This window comes from Hakea prostrata, chromosome 7 (assembly GCF_041222555.1).
Source record: "Hakea prostrata isolate BN-2017 chromosome 7, UWA_Hpros_2, whole genome shotgun sequence".
In the NCBI taxonomy this organism is placed as follows: Eukaryota; Viridiplantae; Streptophyta; class Magnoliopsida; order Proteales; family Proteaceae; genus Hakea; species Hakea prostrata.
The window spans coordinates 19,884,510-19,904,891 of record NC_142606.1 but is presented as its reverse complement, the minus strand read 5'-3'; the positions used below and the strand labels follow the sequence as shown (position 1 = coordinate 19,904,891).

The following is a 20,382-nucleotide window of genomic DNA, read 5'->3' as shown; positions in this document are numbered from 1 at the left end:
GAGCCAAGTAGTATGGCCAATGTTCAGTTGGAGAAGGTGAAAAATTGTTAACCGCCTCAAAATTTGTCTATATATTTCGCAGTTGAAGTTGTTGGCTCTCCACCACCTTCACTCTCTACCATACACAATCTAATACAGTTTCTACCAGGGTTCTATACCCCTCCTCCTCTGTCTTCTTGCATTTACAACATCCATTGAGCATATATAATATAAAATAAAATAAAAACAACCCCATCTTCATTGTCCTACTAAGCTAGGTTGGATACCTGCAACAATTAGTGTTGGATAAGTAACCAAATGCCAATCAGTAAAGTGATTATGAGGAGAAGCCACTAGAGGCAAGTCCTGGAAAACACTGCAAGTTTCATCGTTCATCAAGGGTAGAGAGAGTGAAGTCGATGGTCTTCATTCTAAAATCGTTCATCAAGGGTAGAAAGAGTGAAGTCGATGGTCTTCATTCTAAAATTTCCCTGAATGTGAATGAGAACACTACCACACTACCAACGGTCTTCATCCGTAGACAACTTGATAGACCAAATTTCAGTTATAAAATGAGAGGGAACTAATGATTGTAATCTAGTTCTATTCCACATTCCATCTACAGTAGCTAGAGCAACCCACTTAAGGCCATTAGAAGTAGGGGGTAGGAAGGGAAGAGATCTTGTGGGAATTGAGGGGATTCAATGGTCAAACCAAAAGTGAGTGTTGCCTCCATTCCCCAAGCTCCATATGACCATAGGTTTCAAGAGTGGTAGAATGGAAGCAACACTATTCCACACCCTTGATCCTTTTTTTCTCCATACCTCTAGGTCAAAAGGGGAGGTAGTTGGGAAGTACTTACCTTTAAAGACCCTTGCCCATAAAGAAGAGTGTTCGGAAATCATGCACCAAGAAAGCTTGAACAGTAAAGCTTGATTATGAATCTTTGTAGTCTAAAGCCAAGTCCTCCCAACCATATGGGTTTAGAAAAAATCATTTTCTTAATTAAAGAACCCCCCCCCACCAACAAAGTTATTCCTAGATAGCCCTAGGGACAGAGCCTGGATTGAATATTGGAGGGGGCCGAATAATGAGTTTGGTTCACCTCTTTGTCAGAGGATTACTAATGTCTTTTCAACATACATATTATGTGGGCCAATGTGGGTCTCACCTTTGGATTGTTTGATTACCTTCGAATTGTTTTATTACATTAAAAATGTAGGTAAATTAATAGGAGGACTAAAATATAGATAACACAATTATAAATAAATTATAAAAATTTATATATATCAAAATAAAACATAAAGTCTAAAATTGTGGGAGAAAAACTTTAAGAAATCATGAAAGACAAAGTTTGAAACTAAAATTTGGGAGAAATTATAGGAAAAAATATAGATCTGAAGTCTATATTAACTAAGTAAAAAAAATTCAATTATAATTAAATATAATAATATTAATGGCTGAAATTCTAAATATCCAACTAATAAAACTTAAAATTTAAATTGTTATTAGTAAGAATCTAAACTTTAGTAGAAATGTTTAGGGATTTAAAAATAAAATAAAATGATTACGATTAGATCTAATAAAATTGATGGCTGAAATTTTAAACAATATTTAAATTTATATGAATAGGAATTGAAATTTTAGGAGAAAGTTTAAAATATTTGCTTGTAAAGTCCATCTTAGGGATTCCTAAAGTTTGGCAGCAATAAACACGCTGTTATTGAGGTACATAAGCACTAAAAAAGCACCCACTCTTATCATGATTAATGTTTTCCGGATAATGCTGAAAACAAATATAATGCAACTTTTATAGCTTCTAATTCTTGAGAGGTTGTTCTACAACAAAATAAAAGCATCATGAGCAAAAAATAAATGGGTGATCTTAGGGACAACCTTTATAATCTTAATGCCTCTAAAATACCCCAACTCCATAACTACAAGAAAAAGTCGGAGAAACCCTTCCATGACACATAAAAAGAGGTAAGACTACGGAGACACCCTTGACGAAGACCCCTAGTTGGGCAGAACCAATCAAAAGGGGAACCCTGAAGATGACTTAACAAATCTCTTTATAAGAGCTATCCAACTATACTCAAAACCAACAAAGGTTAGTATGGACAATAGAAAACTCTATTCAATGCGATCATAAGCCTTTGACAAATCTAATTTAATGGTGGCAAAGCTAATTTCCACCCCCCCTTTGTTTTTGTGTTAAAGGAAAATAAAACATCTCAAGTGCTATAGATATATTATCAAAAATCCGTCGACATGGCACAAAAGCCCCTTGGAAAGGGGAAATAAACCGATTAAAAAATGGTTTCATTCGATTGGAAAGGCTAATAGGTCTAAATTGAAAAACCTTATTTGCATCAGTCTTCTTGAAAATTAAAGTTATAAGAGTGTGATTAAGTCAAAAGGGCAAAGCATCCACTCAGAAAAAAGATTTAACCATATTAAAGATATCACTCCTCACAACATCCCAAAAAGTTTTGAAGAAAATAGGCTTGAAAGCCATCAAAGCCTGGTGCCTTATATGGGTTAAAGGTAGAAACCACTTTAACAAACCACAATTCTCTTCAAATGAAACAACAAGATCAAATTAGGGTAATTAATTGGCACCTACTTAAATACAACATGCAATTTCCCTCTAATTTTTTGGTAGCAAATAGAGGGAATGCATAGTGGTGACCTTGCGTCTCCACTACTAGCACAAACCCTGGCCCCATCAGTGTAGCCCTTATCAGAGGCATAGTATAATCTATAGAAGTCAATAACGATCCCATGCCTAGGTCAAAGAGTACACCGACTGCCCATTGTAAAAAATAGAAGCAGAGGAAATTCAAATCGGGGACATGAGACTATCAAACCGAATGGGGAGTGAGTTTGAGACCAGTGGAGGATTATCACCATTATTATCAATGACATGGAGAACTGGAGGAGCCCATTTGATGTCAAACCCGTTCAAACCACACGATGGTTCGTTCAGAATCCGGTCTAACCCGGTTAGTGTAAATTGATGAGGTTGACTCGATTTATTTATTGATAAAAATGGATTAACACTCTCTTTGTCTTTCAGTCTCTATCGTTCGTTGTCGCCCGTTTGGTGCTGACACGGAGAAGCTGAGGAGGACTTTCTAAGCTCTGAAACCCTAGATTGTTGCAGAGAGAGTGTCAGAAGACTCAGGAAATGCTCGAGCTATGGAGAGGGTAATGGTGAAGGAAAAAACCAATCAATCGACAATGGTGAAGGAACGCGTACCAGAGTGGCTGAATAACTCTCTCTGGTCTTCAAATCTTCCAGCCAACGACGAGCGTCTCCTTCGATACGCTTCCAAAGCGTCCTCTGTTCCCGAACCATCCGTCGTACCACCGATTCCAGAGCCTCCTCCAACACCCCAAGAAGCGGAAGAAGAAAAGCCGCCCACCCAGGAAACGAGAGATCCACCACGTGAAGATGAACGCAGCTCTCCGAATGTTTCTTCGGAGGACGTTTCTCGCCAGTCCCAGCTCTTAGCCGAGGTTTGATCATTTCTATTTGGTGTTCTAATTGGAATTTCAATTTTACGGATTGGTTTCGGTCTTTGGTCAGCTCTCGAGGAAAGTTATCAATTTGCGGGAGTTACAGAGATTAGCATCGCAGGGGATACCTGATGGGGCTGGAATCCGTCCCACTGTTTGGAAGGTACTTGGTTTTCTTCAAATCGTGTTTCTTTTTTTTTTGTTTCGATTGATGGAATTTGAGTCAGACATTTGAATTGATTGACCTATTCTGACTTTTGGATTGATCGGAAGAGAAATTTGCCAGTTAAATGTGGAAGGAAATGATATGCCAATATACATTTCTTTCTTTCTTTTTTGTTTCCTGTGTTGAAACCGAAAGTGTCGGTTATAACCATGCTTTTTGTGGTGGGCAGATCCTACTGGGGTATTTGCCCCGTGACCGCAGCTTGTGGGCAGCAGAGCTGGCAAAGAAGCGCTCTCAGTACAAGCATTTTAAAGAGGAACTTCTGGTGAATCCTGTAAGTAACATTGACGGTTGTAGTCAATGCTATCAGTCTGAAGACCTGATCTCATTGAATGTTATAATATTTGCCCATGAAATGTGTTTAAAGGAGTATGGCTATTGAAATGATTTTAACATGAAGAGCTGGACTGTAAGTTGTTGGTTCATCATTAGCCTTACAATCCATTAATTTTAATGATCGTTGACATTCCAGCACGTAAAACATTCATCCTGATTAAACAGATACGGTAAAACATCTGTATGTTCTGGTAAAACATATAATGGAGGTGCCATTTAATGGAAACATCCTGGTTTATTCTTTGGATGTGCATGATTAGAAAGTGCCTTGCTGCAAATGGGGGAGGCATTCCGTTTTGTCCATTTTCCCTCTTGTTAATTAACCCCACATGGGGAAGTTCAATGTGTATAGGAACTTATTGTGAGGATTAAACTTTGATCATTTGCATTTCTAATTACATTCATTTTCTTTATAGAGTTGTAGTTTTTTTCTGAATGTTTATGTGGCTAGTCAGTCAGATATCACAAGGATGTTGGAAAAAACTGCGGATCTTGAAAATGGTGATTTAAAAGGTGAAGGAAGAGGCCTGCTTCCACGATCAGAAATTCCTCATGGAGAGCATCCATTAAGCCTTGGGACGACCAGCATTTGGAATAAATTCTTCCAGGTGCCTTTGATTTTGGATGTCATTTGTTTATTGCTATGTGTTCCTTCTAGCACAAGAGGCACTGATGTCTATCGTGTGTATGCAGTTTCCATTGTCTTTGTTATTCTAAATGTCATAATTTTCGACAATTGTAATGAGCAGGACACAGAGATCATAGAGCAAATTGACCGGGATGTGAAGCGTACTCATCCAGACATGCACTTTTTCTCAGGGGACTCTTCCTTTGCTAGGTCAAATCAGGTGAGTGGCTAGTTAGTTGGCACAAGATCAACTGTTGGCATGATTAGTCTATCCAAGTTAACTATCTGTTTTTGCACCTTTCAGGAAGCTCTGAGAATCATATTGATAGTGTTTGCCAAGTTGAATCCGGGTATAAGATATGTACAGGGGATGAATGAGGTTCTAGCGCCTTTGTTCTATGTATTCAAGAATGACCCAGATGAGGAAAATGCGGTGAGGATGGTCTATTTTTACTATTTACTAATTTAATGTTATTTCTACTGGAAAAAAAATTATAAATACAATTTGAAGTTTATGGTATTTTCTTTCAATTGTCTTATGTAGTTTTTTGAAGATTTATTGCCTACAGGAGGGTCCCAAGGATGGGGGGAGATGAATATCTGATATGATGCTCTATTTCCCTTTCTGTACTGTTGTATGCAGGTCTTTGCAGAAGAAGATGCCTTCTTTTGTTTCGTTGAGTTGTTAAGTGGATTCCGTGACAACTTTTGTCAGCAACTTGACAACAGTGTTGTTGGTATACGTTCCACAATTACAAGGCTGTCAAAACTGTTGAAGGAGCATGACGAAGAGCTTTGGCGTCATCTTGAGATTACAACTAAAGTAAGATGGTTTAATTGCTTAAAATTTTTAGTCTTTTAATCTCCTCTATTATAACTTATTTCCCTGTATTTGTTTTTGTGATAATCTGATTGGATTAAGACACCATGTTTCAGGCACTTTCTGAAATGTTTTTTTTGGTTAAAGTTACAACTTCAGGTGGGTATTAATTGGCTGGTGCTTTTATCCTTAGTCATAGTTAGAATTGGTAGCGAGCCCACAATTTCATGTAAGAAGGGTTTGGACGGGTTAACTGGTTAGAAATGTGTTCATTATGGTAGCTTTTTACTTGGCATACCATATTATAGGTTTTTTTGGCCGCACAAAGGCAAGAGATTGGAGGCTGCATTCCATTTCCCATGGTAGATCTTAGAAACTGTGAGGAGTTTGGTTCTTTCAGTCATCCAGGTCTCTCTTTTGGGAACTATTTGTTCTTGAGTTCAACCCTACTTTATGTAAGATTGATTCTGTTGGTGACAGTTTGACAAAATTTCCCTGAAGGGTTGATAAATGATATGGAGAACTTGAGGAAAGGTATATGCTGTACAAAGCCCAGGATGGATGGTGTTTTGCAATACTAGATGTGATCAGTAAATCCTGTGATTGATTGATCATGTTGACAATATGAAGCACTTGTTAGCATCATCTGTGCCATTGAAGCTCTAACTTATTCTGTGTGGTATTTTTGTGACATGCAACATGTATTGCAGAAACAAAAGTAGATAATTAGGCAGCTTGACCTTGTTTGACGAATGCCTTTGTCTTTATTTGTTCATGCAGATCAATCCGCAGTTTTATGCATTTAGATGGATAACCCTTCTGTTAACTCAGGAATTTAATTTCGCTGACAGCCTTCACATCTGGGACACATTGTTGAGTGACCCTGAGGGTCCTCAGGTAAGTGGCTATCTTTCTGTTGGTTAGTTGGTTCAGCTTTGTCAGAGCACTTTTATTTTTCTAATAAGAAGTTTCTGGAATAGGTGACAGTTGTAGCAAAGAAATAGTGCAAGTAGAGTACAATGCAGCTACAGCATTGAGCTGGTGCCTGATGTGTACAGATCAATGTATAAAGAGTGCCTAATTATCCCAGCCTTGGCTGACTCATCTTTGAGGGAGTTGCAGAATAAAACCTCCCAGTTTTGGTAACCTGTAGTCTTTGTACATTGCTCTGTTCAGAACAACCCCCATGAAAGCGAAAATTTTCCTTTGAGAGCATAGCAGCCTAGCACTCCTAATGTGGTGAAAATGTGCAGTAATGCCAGGGACAGTAAGAAATGGATTTAAGCCATCTCATCTTCAATTATTTGGCACCCAGCCATTTTTGAATGTGAGGTTTTCACTGTTAATAACAGCTACACTTTGCACTAGCAGAATCATATCAACCAATGTGCCTAGGCCCTAGAGAAAACCAATATTACTTGGAGTCTGTTACCATGTATTCTTCAAGTCTCTGTGAAAAGTTGAGTTGCATAGGAAACATGAGGATTCTGATCTTCCCCTACCTGAAGTGCATTGGATACATGCATGCATTGTTTGATTGATGATGCCAAAAACGTTTTCCCCTTTGTTTATGATAACAAACAAGTCTTCCCCCTTTACTGGGAAAGAAGGGTTTATGATAGAACAAACAAGTCTTCCCCTTTACTGGGAAAGAACAAGTCTTCCTTACTGCCTAAAGAGTGGTACCAACTGAACATACATGATCTGTTGACTCAAATGCCCATGTCATGTAAAGGCATTCTTGACTCCTAAATGCACATGTAACCAATGTAAATTAACAAACAAATGGCTATGTGCTTGCAATTTTTTGAATACTAGTAGCATTTGATAATTTGTGAAAATATTACTCTTCCACATAGGAAACTCTGCTGAGAGTATGCTGCGCCATGCTGATTCTTATCCGGAGGCGTCTACTTGCGGGTGATTTCACTTCAAATCTTAAGCTTCTCCAGAACTACCCTTCCACAAACATCAGTCATCTCCTCTATGTAGCTGACAAGTTGCGAGCACGATCTGTTGAATAGTTTTTTGTTTTCAATAATTTTTTTAACTCCCCCTCCTTTTGTGTATCCTAAATTTGGTGTCTGTTTCTATCAGGGGGGGAAAAATGTTGGTGTCTGTAAATTGACTAGCTGTAAACAGTTTTTTATTATCCAAGCCTGAGAGAAATTGGTTTGAATGGTGTTTTCACCCCCCCCCCCCCCCCCCATCTGATGAGGTTGTGTTGGACGTCCTGGGGATTAAGGGAATATATATAATGAGTTAACTACACTAAGATGATGCTAGCATGTTGCACACTGAGGGAATGAGATATATTACAAAGTGAATATTTTTATATATCTCAAGGCAATCATAAATAAAGAAGAGTGAAATGGCAGATGATATTTTACAGCAATTTTAAGTGAGATGGGCGTACTGGAAAGGTGCATTATGGTGTCATATGATTGATATATTTCTTTAAGTTTTAATGAAAATTTTATGGGATTGTTGTACAATGAAAACTGTTAGAACAAATTTTCAAGAAAACAAAACCACATCAATCTTAATGTTGGAAACTAGGCTTAAGAGTAGGAGCAGCTTTTAATTTGTTATATGAGCCTGGTGTTGATAAGTTCTTACTTCTTACCAATAACCTTGGCAACTGAACAGAAACATTAAATTAAGAGCCAACAAAGATGAGGATGTTAAGATGGATGAAAGAAAAAGAATAAATTACGAAGAAACATCAAGTTAAGATCCAACAAAGATAAAATGTCAAGATGACTGCAAAGAAAAACTAAAAGGAACAGTTGGTGAGAATGACACTCCAAGAGAGTGGTTTCAATTGACATGATCATGGTCAGTGCAAGTCCAAGGGAACTCCAATTTTAATGATATAAATCTCATTGAAGAAGCTAAAACAACAAAGTGTAGCCCTAAAATAATAATAGGAAAAGTTTGCGAGGAATGACATGCTTGTTTTAAGATAAAAACTAGGCGTCGAACTGTTGACGACAAATCTACACGTCTTTTTGTAAACAATTAATCATAAATATTTTCTGAGAGATGCAAATGGATTTATGTATAGGTTCATATTTCTCTTATTTTGCTTGATGAAAAAGGAAACCTTCCTCATTTTGGTTCAACATACAAGCTCAACCGATGGGTCATCAGACTCATCACAGTTTCTGTGATTACTTCTGTATGAAGGACAAATCGCATCCGTTTGCCGGTATGCCGGCAAAAGACTAGCTTCTTTCCAAATAAGTCTTTCTCAAGTTGGCATAATGGATGCATCAGAATGCAACCAGGTGATAGTAAAATTGCTCCATTGCAACTTGGTTGTCATGGGTTCATGATGAAAGAAGCTTGCCCCGTTCTGAGTAGTAACCTCCTTGAAGTTACCAAGCATATTTGGAGCACTTCAAAGAAGCCTTCTGCAAGAGAAGAAAATGTCACCTGAAGACCACAAGATGCAAGAGTACGCAAACTATAAATTTTGATGTTTCTTGCTCATCATATTTACTCCACTGACTGACTTCTTAAGCTGACTGATAAGCACATTTCTTACACTGATGCTCAATATGCACAGGCTTTGCAAAACATAGAATTTTTCTTTCCCTCCTATTAATTAAAAGAATGAGTTTACAGTGTCTACTTTCTCTTATGTTACAAAAATCAGGCGATTCATGCATAAGCACTTGTAAGATTCCCAAGTCCTACTCCACCTCAAATGCTCTCCTGCACAATGTGATCCCTGAAATTTAAGATCCCTATAATGCTGAAACTGATTGCAGAAACCTGTTAATAATGCAGCAGTTGATCGGAAAAGATAAAGATTGTGTCCCGATGGAAAGAATGATGGATGCTACAATTGCCAACTTATTTTACGGCCACAGAATCTCTCGACTTTGATGTTTTCTTGGATTCAGCATCATCCGTACCTTCACCTTGCAACCGATTATCAAGAACTTCCACAACATTATCAGGTGGGCACTTATCAGAAGGATTGTTGGGTGATGTTTGGCAGAAACACTCGGGCCATGAATTTGTGTAGAAAGACTCAGGTCGAACACGCTTGTATGGACCCCCAAATTTGGATTTCGACATCACACGCCGAACAGCTTCTTCAAAACCTGCTGTCTTGCCATTTTCTCGATCAATAAAGACGGGGGCAAGAGCTTTCCTGTCGGGTTGGATTGTTGTCCGGAAGCCATAGTAGAGCCGGTGGCCCATGAGATTATTGGCGAAGTTGCTTGGACCATCATACGTGGGCATAAAAATGTCAGAGAGAAGACAAACCATGTAATCCACAGCTGAGCCCAGCAAACCATGGGTGTTCTCTGCCATCAACTCTGCAGGACCTACCGTGCTGTGGTTCTCAAGGCGAGGAAATAGAGCCCTGAAAGGCTTCATGAAGCGTTCTCCCCCGAAGAGCTCACCTGCTGCAAGATATATGCGGGTGGAATTGTCAAACCCCATAGCACGCAAGACTAGACCAACCTGCACAGAGAAGCTCTTCTCAACAATCCCTTGATCAAGTATACAGCTAAGCAGTATTCGAAAATAGACTTTACCCAAAGAAAATATACTGGAAAATAGATTAACCTAGAGGCCAGACACTTTTACCTAATTGTTCTAAATTCTGATATCCATTTTTGTTCCCCAAAAAAGTTCTTTACATCAAAATGAAAACAGTAGGAAACCCCACAGAAGGAACCTTGACATATCTGGCCAGCCAATCAAATATATTCCCCCTCTCTCAGAGATAAGCTTATCCAAATGAACTTATTGAAGCTTTTCTTTTGAGATGTCAAAATGGAAGACCAAAGTGATCCTGATGCCAAACCTCCTTCACTGCCTTGCTGATTAGTCAACGAAAATATTTTCACATCTTTCTCATGTGAAATTCTTCTTAGAAAATGTTTTCAGTACTCCAAGGAGGTAGATGTTCTACACCCAATTTGCAGACAGACAGTTGATGTTTCTTTAAGAGTGGCTAGCCTGCAAGCTGTGGGATTCTGTGGACGGGGTGCATTGCTGGGAGGGTGAGATGCGTGTTGGCGGTTTATTGATTGTGCAGTATTGGTGGTGTAGGAAATTCTGTTGTCTTCCCACCCACAAGCACAAATTACTTCTTCTCTCTTTGATTCCTATTTTCCTTATGTATCACCATTCCCAGTTAATCCTCGTCCCTTTCCTCGTCTTTTCTCTTCATCTTGTTAACTTATGTTAGTCATATCTAAGAAGGCATGCAACATAAAGCAGCTAACTGAATAATTAACTGCATCATACCACAGAGAAAATGCTTTGATCCTCTTCTTTGCTCCACCTTGTTAACTTATGTTAGTTATATCTAAGGAGAAATGCAACATGCAGCAGCTAACTGAATAATTAACCACATCATACAACAGAGAAAATGCTTTAAACTCAAGAAAAATCTTAGGCCCTGTTGGCCTAGCTGGTGATTTAACGAAATTTTTTTGAAAAAGAGAAATTTCAAGGGTGACAAAAATAAGGTTTACCTCTTCTGGAGTTAATGGGCATTTCCCAATGGCTCTTCTTTCACTGTAAACAAGTCGTTTCTCTGCAAAATTTTCCTTCCGATATTTCTTCAATATTTTCTGTTGTTCAGGGGTAAATATATCAAAGCACCTGTTAAGTGTACCATGTCAAACTGGGAGAACAGAAAGTTTTCATCAAAACACATAAACACAAAGAAGGAAAGCAATTTTTTCATTCAGTAGTTCACCAAACAAATTTTGTTTTGTAGTTTACTTGAAATGATTCTTCAGAAAAATCAAGCATACTATTTGTTAAGCTAGGATTTGAAGCATCCAAAGCCATGGGAAAACAGATGGATCCATGTCTGACTCAGAACTTAATTTAATTTTTCAAGCAAAGATAAATTGTTTGGTTGACTCTGACAGTGATTGACAACCATAAAGAAACAACCACAGAATAATTCAACATGAGAGAAAAAACCAGAACTGGCTTGGTTGGTTATGCGAAGGATGAAGTTGCAATCCATGCTTCTACGAGAGAATTAATTAACCATCTTTATGCAATGTTAATTTTTCCGCTGAAACTGGTACCATTTTATGAATTTTTTTAATACAAATTGGTTCTTCTAAGCTAATATCATGTTCATATCACACACATTCTTTTGGAAAAGGAGCAAAACTTCTTCAAATGGTTGAAGAGTCAATGGCAAAAGCATCGAGAACCTGGGATTTGGTAAGGACTGCAAGATCTTCCATGATAGACACTTTAGCAGCTAACTCATGCTGGTATTAGATTAGCACACATTAGGATTCCATCCCCGACATATTCAGAAGGATATCTACTGATTTTTAATTTGGACATAATTAAAAGGTACAGGATCAAAGACTTTTCCTCACCAATAACCAGAGAATGAATATTTGGATAACAAAGTAACCATAAGATTCATAATAGCACTATGCTGTCTCCTGCCAAATGGAGGAAATATCAGCAGCCTTTAAGAATTCTGTAAATAAGGCATCATACTCAAAATCTAACAAAGCAAAGGGAAGTCTAGATCCTAAAAAACTCTATTATATGGTGCTTTTTCCAAGGGGACACAGAGAACTATTATCACACATTCACTAAAATAACCAAATTTCTTGCCCTTTATATTGTGAACATTCACCGTCAATCAATAAGAAATTGAGGGCCTAACTTTAGGTCAAAACACGGCAGCAGCCAAATACTACATTTGGACACAGGAAATCCTTCATATTACTTAATCCCAAAAAGTATACAAAAAAAAAAAAAGAGATAGAAGAAACAGATAGTTCAGAAGGATATCATACCCAGCAAATGCAAGCATATCCATCTCAAACCGAAGATGTATTGCCATAAAATGGCCCTCTGCTCGAAGTTTATTGACTATTGCATGGCTTAATTTCATAATATTTGGCTTAAACCTAAGGGCATGGTAATTCACTCTACATCTCAACCGCTGGTATTCTGGGTTGTCAATCTCTTCAGCTAAACGATGTGAAAAGGGAGTCAGATATACAGCACCATGTTCCCTCATCTTCTCCAAAACATCTTTTGTATACCAACTAATGGAGGCATCTCTTGGGGGACGAATCTGAAACAAGAAGAGATAGATCAACATTCTATTGAGAACCAAAAACAAAATAATCATCATAGGAATGAAATCAAACCAAATACGATCTAACCTGATAAGCTTTCATCTTCTTAGTCATCCCATTTTTATGAATTTCAGGAAGACTTTCCACAATCCGTACATCAAATCTAAGTGACTTGATGAAATGCTCAACATCATAGATACCGCGGAAACCACTGGAAGTAGCATAAAGTAACCATTATATTCAAACCATGGATATGTATAATGAAAATATCTGAATCGAATAGATTTTAGGTAAGATGTGAAATCATTGTTAAGGACCAAGTTCAAAATCGCCCCTGTCCAGACCCCACATAGGCAGGACCACCACTGCATAATGGCCCTTTAAATGATAAGATCACCATCTTCTCTAGCAAGTACAAGTATCTTTTGTACCCAAAACCAATAGGATGCTGATTAAATTCCACATATCAATCTTCCAAGATAGAAGAGGTAAGACATGAATCAGGGAGAACTCAGGCTTGCATCACTATAAAAGCAAAATAAATACTTCTTCCATTGCAATGCAATGACTCAACCAAATGATGCTTCTACAATGTTACGAAGTTCATTCAGTAGAAAATCCTAGTTCAAAGGGGTGGGTCTTGGCACAATGGTTGGTGGACCACAGTTGTAGCCCTGACGCCAAGGTATCGAAACTGCCTCTCAGCAAAATTGCTGAGGTAAGACTGGCAGGAAAATCGCCCCCCCCCCTTTTTTGCCCCACTGGGGGTGGGGGGACTCTGCTTGTGCAGAAGCCTATGGCACCGGCTTTGCCCTTTTTTCAGAGCATAGATAACAATGTATTCGAAAAGCCTACTCAGGAATAAGCCAGTCGCCCATCCAAGCATAACACTTGCTTTTTGACACAAAAATTAAAGAATTAGCGCCATTCATTAGAATGATTTAGAGTGAGACTGATAAGTTTAACATACGTATGTGGCTGGCCTCTGTTAGATGTTTGTCAGAATTTTATCCAAGCTACTAATGAATGTCTTTACGCAAACAATTCACAAGAACATTATAATCAACAGGAAACACTATTAGCAAGAAAATATCTAATTAAGAAAATGATGCATAGTTCAAAAGACACATAAATTACATAGGCGTAGTAAATGCTCACCTATCATCATGCCAAAAGGAGTTTGCGTCCAACTCAGGCAAAACTAGCGTAGCATTCATGATTCGAGCCGCAAGAACAGCATTACAAATCTGGAAAGCCAAACATATAGAGGTTAGAAGCCCATATTCTGGTACACATGGAAAGGACAGCAGTACTTTGAATTTTACATTAGTAAACATACTCACCCAAAACAGAATCATGTATAATTCCCATACAATGACAATTTTTATAGTCTATGGATCATATGACATATGAACTCCGTCATTGAAAAATTATCAAAAATCATCTTACCAAAGGACAAAATGAAATATTGATGGGGGTAAAGGTTGATACCTCCAACATAACCACTCTACCCAAATCTTCCAAGGGGTACTGAAAAGGGTTGTAACCTGGTGCCACTACTGCTCTTGCAAACCAGCATCTTTATGCTCACAGCATGAGTTCTTCACCATTGTATACAAGTTAATGAAGGACAGAACACTAAGACAAAGAAGCCACAATACTACTGTTCATATGAACAGTATCATAGCCCCTTTTTTGTCTTTGGTGGAATAAGGACTTTTAGAATGCTGAGGATCTTATTTATTTTGTTCATATTTCATTTGGTAAAAAGATAGTTTCTATTCTACATTTGAGAGAATCAGTTAGTTTCTCTTCTACATTTGAGAGAATCAGTTAGTTTCTATTCTACATTTGAGAGAATCAGTAAGTTTCTATTCCACATTTGAGAGAATCAGTTTCTTTTTCTCAGTGAAGCTAGTTTCTAAATTTAGAATTAATAAGTTCTAATTTTGTTTCTTAAATAATTGTAGGAAGATTAGATTCCTCAAAAAAAAAATTAGTTTCTATTTAAGTCAGCAAATGTTATCAAAGAGTTTACACTTTATATGTAGCAGCTTTTCACAGCCTAAACAATTATTTTGAATAGTGAATGGATAAAATTTTGGTTTGGCTATGTTATTGATATTCTATAATCCAATCTGAGTGACAGATGGGCTGGTGATGTAGAATGTACTAGAAAGAAGAAGGATAAGAAAGAGGAACACAGAACCAGGACCCAAGGGACCAGTGCTGACCAGGCCAATCAGCACAGAAGGTCTTCTAGAAGGGCCAAAAAGAGGCCAAAACATTGTGCATGTGAACAATGTCACAGACCCATACTTGACTCAAGTGGAAACATTCCTATAAGATTTGTGGGGCCCAAGATCGAATTAGATGTAGCCGTTATTCTTGGGAGATTTAGAAGCTTAATTTAGTCTTTATCTTAGTAGCTATTATTAGTTTATTTTTTAGTTATTCTTGCATGCAGCTGAACTATGAAGCCAAGTAGAATCTAATTACAAGTTTCTAACTAGTTTCTATTTTTATAAGATTCCTATTGTCATTAGTTACTAGGTTACCAGTTTCTATTTTCAGATTTAGGAATTTCTATTTCTTGTGAGGTTCTGAACAAGCTATACAGACCCTTTCACAGCAAAAGTAATTAGACTTCAAAAAAATCAAATTTGCAGATTATGTTGCATTGCTTATGGAGCACTTCATATTCAACAGCTGAGTTAAGCTGTGGGCGAGAACAGGGTTGACATATCCCATAGCCCATCCCCATCTACCTCCCTTTATTCTTCTATACCGTGACATCCTCTTCCCTTTGCAACTGAAGCTGTTGCTATGTCTAGAAGACTAATTAAAGAACGGTGCTGCCATAGAACCTCATGACTGCTGATACCTGAAATTGCTACAACCACTGTGGAAAAGCTACAATCCTAGGCTGTTGTTAAAGCTGCAGTTTATCATCATGTCAGCTGCCACTAAAGTGAACCATTTATAGCCTTCCTTCCTCTTCTTCCCGTCATTAACCTTGATGGTTATTAGAACAACCATTCCACTCCCCCACCTTCAATAAATTCATTTATCCTTTCCACCTTCAATTATCTCACCACTACCTTGATTTCTAAGTTTGAATCACCACCACAGTTCCTGTTTGAACCATCACGATTCCCACCACCCCGAACTACTGCTCACCCCCTTGCACTTTGAAGTGTTCTCTACTGCTCTTTGGACCTTCATGCTATCCCAGTTTCAATTCTTATAATTGTCTGGATTGTTTCACAATACTAGCCCATAAATGATTACTACCTTCTACTCTCAAGATTTGGCTGTCTAAACCAAAACATAGTTCTTGCAGGAGCTATTTGGAGCTTGACATCTTATTTGGGCTACCTTGACATCATATTTGGGCTACTACTGCTAGGTTACACACTTACATTACTGGGAGACCATGCTTATACCCCCCCCCCCCCAAAAAAAAAAAATTGTGTGTGGTTGGGGGGGGGGGGGGGGGGGGGAGGTTATACATCTAGGGCTCATCCACCTAGCCCTTCTACCTTGTATTTCTTGTTTCTCAACTTTCTCCTTCTCTTGTTGCAGTCCTACCTGTCTGACAATTTGAACCTTTGCTACTGCTGGAGGACCCCATCTAATTTTTTAAAGAAATTTATAAAATTAAAAGCCCTTGGGAATTGTTTGGTGCCTCTAAAGGAAGGCTAACCTCCGGGTACCTTATATATGTATATGTGGGGGGGAGGCATAAAATGCACCTGTCACGTGGAAGCGATGTAGGAAAACCAACTAGGAACCAATTCAAACCAGCATTGAAGGCCACCTCAAAACATGAAAAATGGAGGCCAAAATATATGTCAATGTTGACGTGAAGAGTGCTACAGCCCATTCTTTGGTATATTAGGAGTATTCATAGAGGATTTTGTGGGCCCAAGGTCCGATTTTATGAAGATTTTATTTTGGAGATTTAGGACCTTAGTTTAGTTTATTTTTTAGTAGTTTCTATTTTAGTTATTTACGCATGTGGCTGAAACATAAAGCCTAGTAGTTTCTAATTTTAATTTGTCTCTATTTCTATTTCCATAAGATTCTATTGTCACTAGTTACTAAGATATTAGATTCTAACTTCAATTTACTAAGTTTCCATTTCTTGTAAAGCTTTTACCAAGCTATAAATAGGCCCTTGTTGCAATAGAAAAAAGGAGACTTTTGGAGAAAGAAAAAGATGAATTGAAGCTTTAGCAATGGGCATTCACGGCCATCCCCCCCCTCTCTCTCTCTCTCTCTCTCTCTCTCTCTCTCTCTCTCTCTTTCTCTTCTTCTTCTTATGAGTATTCTCCTCCTTCTTCAAGACTGATTCTTCTAAGATTTCCCCTTCTACCCCCTCTCCTTTATCCTTCTTTCTTCTCTATTTTGTCCCCCATTAATTGGTATTAGAGCCCAAACGTGGGTAACTCTAGAAACCTCGGAATTAGAGTCAAAATAACGGAGACATGCTAACTCCTAGTTCAACATTTATGCTGCTTATTGACACGATCCACGTATTACATATTCTTACTGACCACCTATTAATGCCAGTGAGGTTTGTCCTGATATAACATTCCATAAAAGATAATAATGACAAAATCCAACAAAGAGGAAGAAAAAATATGGACCATGCAGGTTGGTTGGTTGGTAAAACCAACACCTCTAAGTGGAGAGGTTGTGGGTTTGATCCTGCCTATTGGTACATTATGTAACACCCCCATCCCCAATATATAAAAAATCACCTGTTCCAAAAAAAGATAAAATATGCTGTCCCCCCACCACCGCCCCCCCCCCTTTTAGAATATAAGGTGGAACTAATAACATTTTGTTAGACTAGTAGGCCTGTATTATAAAATATAAGTATAAACTGTAATGTATATCATAACAAGAAGCTAATACAAACCGCAGTGCGCTGTTGATTAAGACCGCCATTGCAACGAACAGTTAAGTAACCATTGCTCTGATTTGGAGGAGCTGTGAAGAGAACAAGCACAAGCAGACTTTAACATTCGTATCTTCTAAGACAAACAGATTTAAGAATGCAAAAATAGAAGCAAACAATGGGAAACTACATACGAGGCCAATCAGACCGTGGAGCAGACGATGGCCTCCAACCCCCTGAAGCAACACGTTCCCAAAGTTCATCTACATTAACTTGCTGAAGATGTAACAAAGAAATGATCAGCTGAAGATAATAAGATATAAATCAAAGTAATTAGCAGCATCAGATCAAGACATCAGATCTTTCTTCCCTTTGTTTTTGAGTTGTGAAAAAAAAAAAAAAAAAAACTGAAAGCTGTTGACAAGTAATGTACATTTATATTGTCCATACTCCATAGGATCAAAGATCAGTTTGCAAAAGTTTGGTTCTATGACTTGTATCAGGCACGTGCCGACTTAATAAATGATGAATTTCTAATGAAAAGCCAACAAGGGAAGAACCCAATAAGAGCTAACAACAATAAGCTGTTTAAAAACTTCATTTCACTTCCTGAAACTATCCTTCTCTCCATGAAGGGGAAGGGCAAAATAAAAACCCACTGCGCGCTAAACCTAATTTGCATTTATCTAACTTATTCTCTACTCGACTCCAACCCATATGGGTTCGTAATTCATCAAAACAAATCGTTGCCCATCAACAATCAACCTTAACGGCACAAAACCTAGAAACGAAAAGATTAGCAGTACGGAACAATTAAAGGCAGTTCAAGTAAACAAATTAGGTTCAGTTTAGAGTCTACAAAGTCAGTGGGAACCAACCACTGCTTGATTTGTTCCTTTCGTTGTGGAGAAAACATATATAGTACAAATCAACAAAGCTAGAACTGCAACCGATAAACGCCCTAGCAATCCCCTCAATCCTCCACCAAGTTGCTTCAGCTGCCTATGCCCCCCTCTCCTTCCCAATACATCTCCAGGTCTGCAACAAGAAATTCAAAACGAGCTCTATAAGTCACAATAACACAAGCAAATAGTACAGTACATGGACACAGAGAGTGTGTGAGAGAGAGATCCCACCTCCTCATTTCCTAGATTACTGTTTTTGGTCTTTGGTTCTACATACAACTTTGAAAATCCAATAAAAGCTTTGATTTGATCTGATCTGATCTGATCTGATATATTGAAGGGGTAAATGCTGGAAACCAGACCTTTCTGTTAGACTGTCAGTGTTGAAGGAAAAAACCCGTTTGCGTCTTATTCTTGCTTGAGAAAGCAAACACCGATCGAGCTGGCAACAGAAACACTTACCCGGAAAAAATGAAATCCATGAAAAAAATAAGGGTAATTTTCATCTGGACCCCCTGAGGTTTAATATATGTCATTTTTAGTCCAAATAAATAGATACTTTGCATCTGCCACCCCTGAGGTATCCAATAAAATCAATTAAGGACAAATTGTGATTTTTATGACCACAATACCCTTTGAATATAAAATCAAACAGTATCGGTTCACTTGAAAGAAAAAAAAATATATATATTTTATATATATTTTACATTTAAAGATTTGAAGTTTCTTAATTTACAAAATCAACTCCTTCGTTCTAAACCTAGGTTTTCCAATTTCGACTATTGGAATAATGGATTGGATAAAGGATCGCATCTCCGCGACATTACCAATATGCAGTTCAGGGCTTTGGGGCTCATTAACCAAGAGCAATAACCATGTTCCAAAGGACCATCGATGAGAATCTCCCACTACCACCCATCCCCACCGAGTTTTTATGAGGAGAATCAATTTGTTCGGGAGGCGTAAGAGAAAGCGTATCTCTCTTTTTATAGCTTCTCACCCTTTTGTGTCGGCTTTTGATTCTTGTTCTTTCCTTCTCCTACTTTCTTTCACTGTGCTTTCTTAGATTCGTTGTCTTTTCTCGGATTTTTTTTTCTTTTCGAAACCCGAGCCCCATCATCTGCTCAGAGTGCTTTCCCCAATTGTCCGGTTTCTTTTCCGCCAACAATGTTGTTTGGGTTTCGGGGTTTCTACAATTCTACCGGATCGGTGGTGGATTGGCGGCGTTACAATGCCCAGTTAGGTATCGATCTCAACTGGAGGAATTCTTCGGATGGCTCTTCCTAGCGATCCTTCCTCGAAGACCGACATGGTTGCAGCGACCCCTTTCGAACTAGAGATATAGCACCACCGCAACAACAACAATATCGCAGCTTGGGAGCGGAGCGTTTCCTCGACACGGTTGTTGCTCTTGGTTAATGAACTGGACCTGAGATCTTGCAATTTCGGGAGTAGACTCTTGCATATTGGTAATGGCGGGCGGTGCTAGTCCTTTATCCAATCCGTTCTTCCAATTAATCTAAAATTAGAAACCCTAGGTTTAGAACGACACAGAGATACAATGCATTAAGGAGTTGATTTTGTAAATTAAGAAACTTCAAGTCTTTAAATGTAAAAAAATAAAAATTTATTTTTTCAAGTGAACCCATACTGTTTGATTTTCACCGTTGGATTTAATTGTGAGGAAATGATGCAAATCTTACGGTAGAATAGATGTGAGGGTATTGTGGTCATAAAAATCACAATTTGTCCTTAACTGATCTTATTGGATACCTCAGGGGAGGCAGATGCAAAGTGTTTATTTATTTGGACTAAAAATGACATAACCCAAACCTCAGGGGGTCCAGATGAAAATTACCCAAAAAATAATGATAATAATTAATTAAAGAGTTTTTTCCATGCGGGTCCTTTTTGTGTGGATCATAAACTAATATTAAGTCCCCTAAGTGCAACATATCAC

The 20,382-nt window shown here is 38.1% G+C and overlaps 2 protein-coding genes across 2 annotated transcripts; one reads left to right on the top strand and one right to left on the bottom strand.

Annotated features, from left to right (window-relative positions):
• The first annotated feature begins 3,065 nt into the window (after nt 1-3,065).
• LOC149010395 (uncharacterized) lies at nt 3,066-8,300 on the top strand. Its single transcript, XM_089163319.1, has 9 exons — nt 3,066-3,501; nt 3,572-3,664; nt 3,897-4,001; nt 4,519-4,671; nt 4,813-4,911; nt 4,996-5,124; nt 5,335-5,514; nt 6,292-6,408; nt 7,371-8,300. The coding sequence occupies exons 1-9, from the start codon at nt 3,181-3,183 to the stop codon at nt 7,533-7,535; spliced, it is 1,362 nt and encodes a 453-aa protein (XP_089019445.1). The 5' UTR covers nt 3,066-3,180; the 3' UTR covers nt 7,536-8,300.
• A 430-nt stretch (nt 8,301-8,730) lies between these two features.
• LOC149010394 (O-fucosyltransferase 1-like) lies at nt 8,731-18,878 on the bottom strand. The gene is made up of 9 exons (XM_089161863.1): nt 18,654-18,878; nt 18,396-18,555; nt 17,712-17,793; nt 17,539-17,609; nt 13,770-13,858; nt 12,699-12,822; nt 12,324-12,607; nt 11,016-11,145; nt 8,731-9,993 (listed from the first exon to the last, which is right to left on the bottom strand). The coding sequence occupies exons 1-9, from the start codon at nt 18,659-18,661 to the stop codon at nt 9,373-9,375; spliced, it is 1,569 nt and encodes a 522-aa protein (XP_089017989.1). The 5' UTR covers nt 18,662-18,878; the 3' UTR covers nt 8,731-9,372.
• Nucleotides 18,879-20,382: the final 1,504 nt, after the last annotated feature.

What these genes read in the sequence shown, in the direction of transcription:
- LOC149010395 (XM_089163319.1), top strand. Translation starts at nt 3,181, where the DNA reads ATGGAGAGGGTAATGGTGAAGGAAAAAACCAATCAATCGACAATGGTG. An exon ending in TTTGGAATAAATTCTTCCAG is followed by an intron (nt 4,672 to 4,812) that starts GTGCCTTTGATT and finishes TGTAATGAGCAG; the next exon opens with GACACAGAGATCATAGAGCA. An exon ending in ACCCAGATGAGGAAAATGCG is followed by an intron (nt 5,125 to 5,334) that starts GTGAGGATGGTC and finishes TGTTGTATGCAG; the next exon opens with GTCTTTGCAGAAGAAGATGC.
- LOC149010394 (XM_089161863.1), bottom strand. An exon ending in TCCACGGTCTGATTGGCCTC is followed by an intron (nt 17,610 to 17,711) that starts GTATGTAGTTTC and finishes TTCTCTTCACAG; the next exon opens with CTCCTCCAAATCAGAGCAAT. An exon ending in TCCTTTTGGCATGATGATAG is followed by an intron (nt 12,823 to 13,769) that starts GTGAGCATTTAC and finishes TGCTACTTCCAG; the next exon opens with TGGTTTCCGCGGTATCTATG.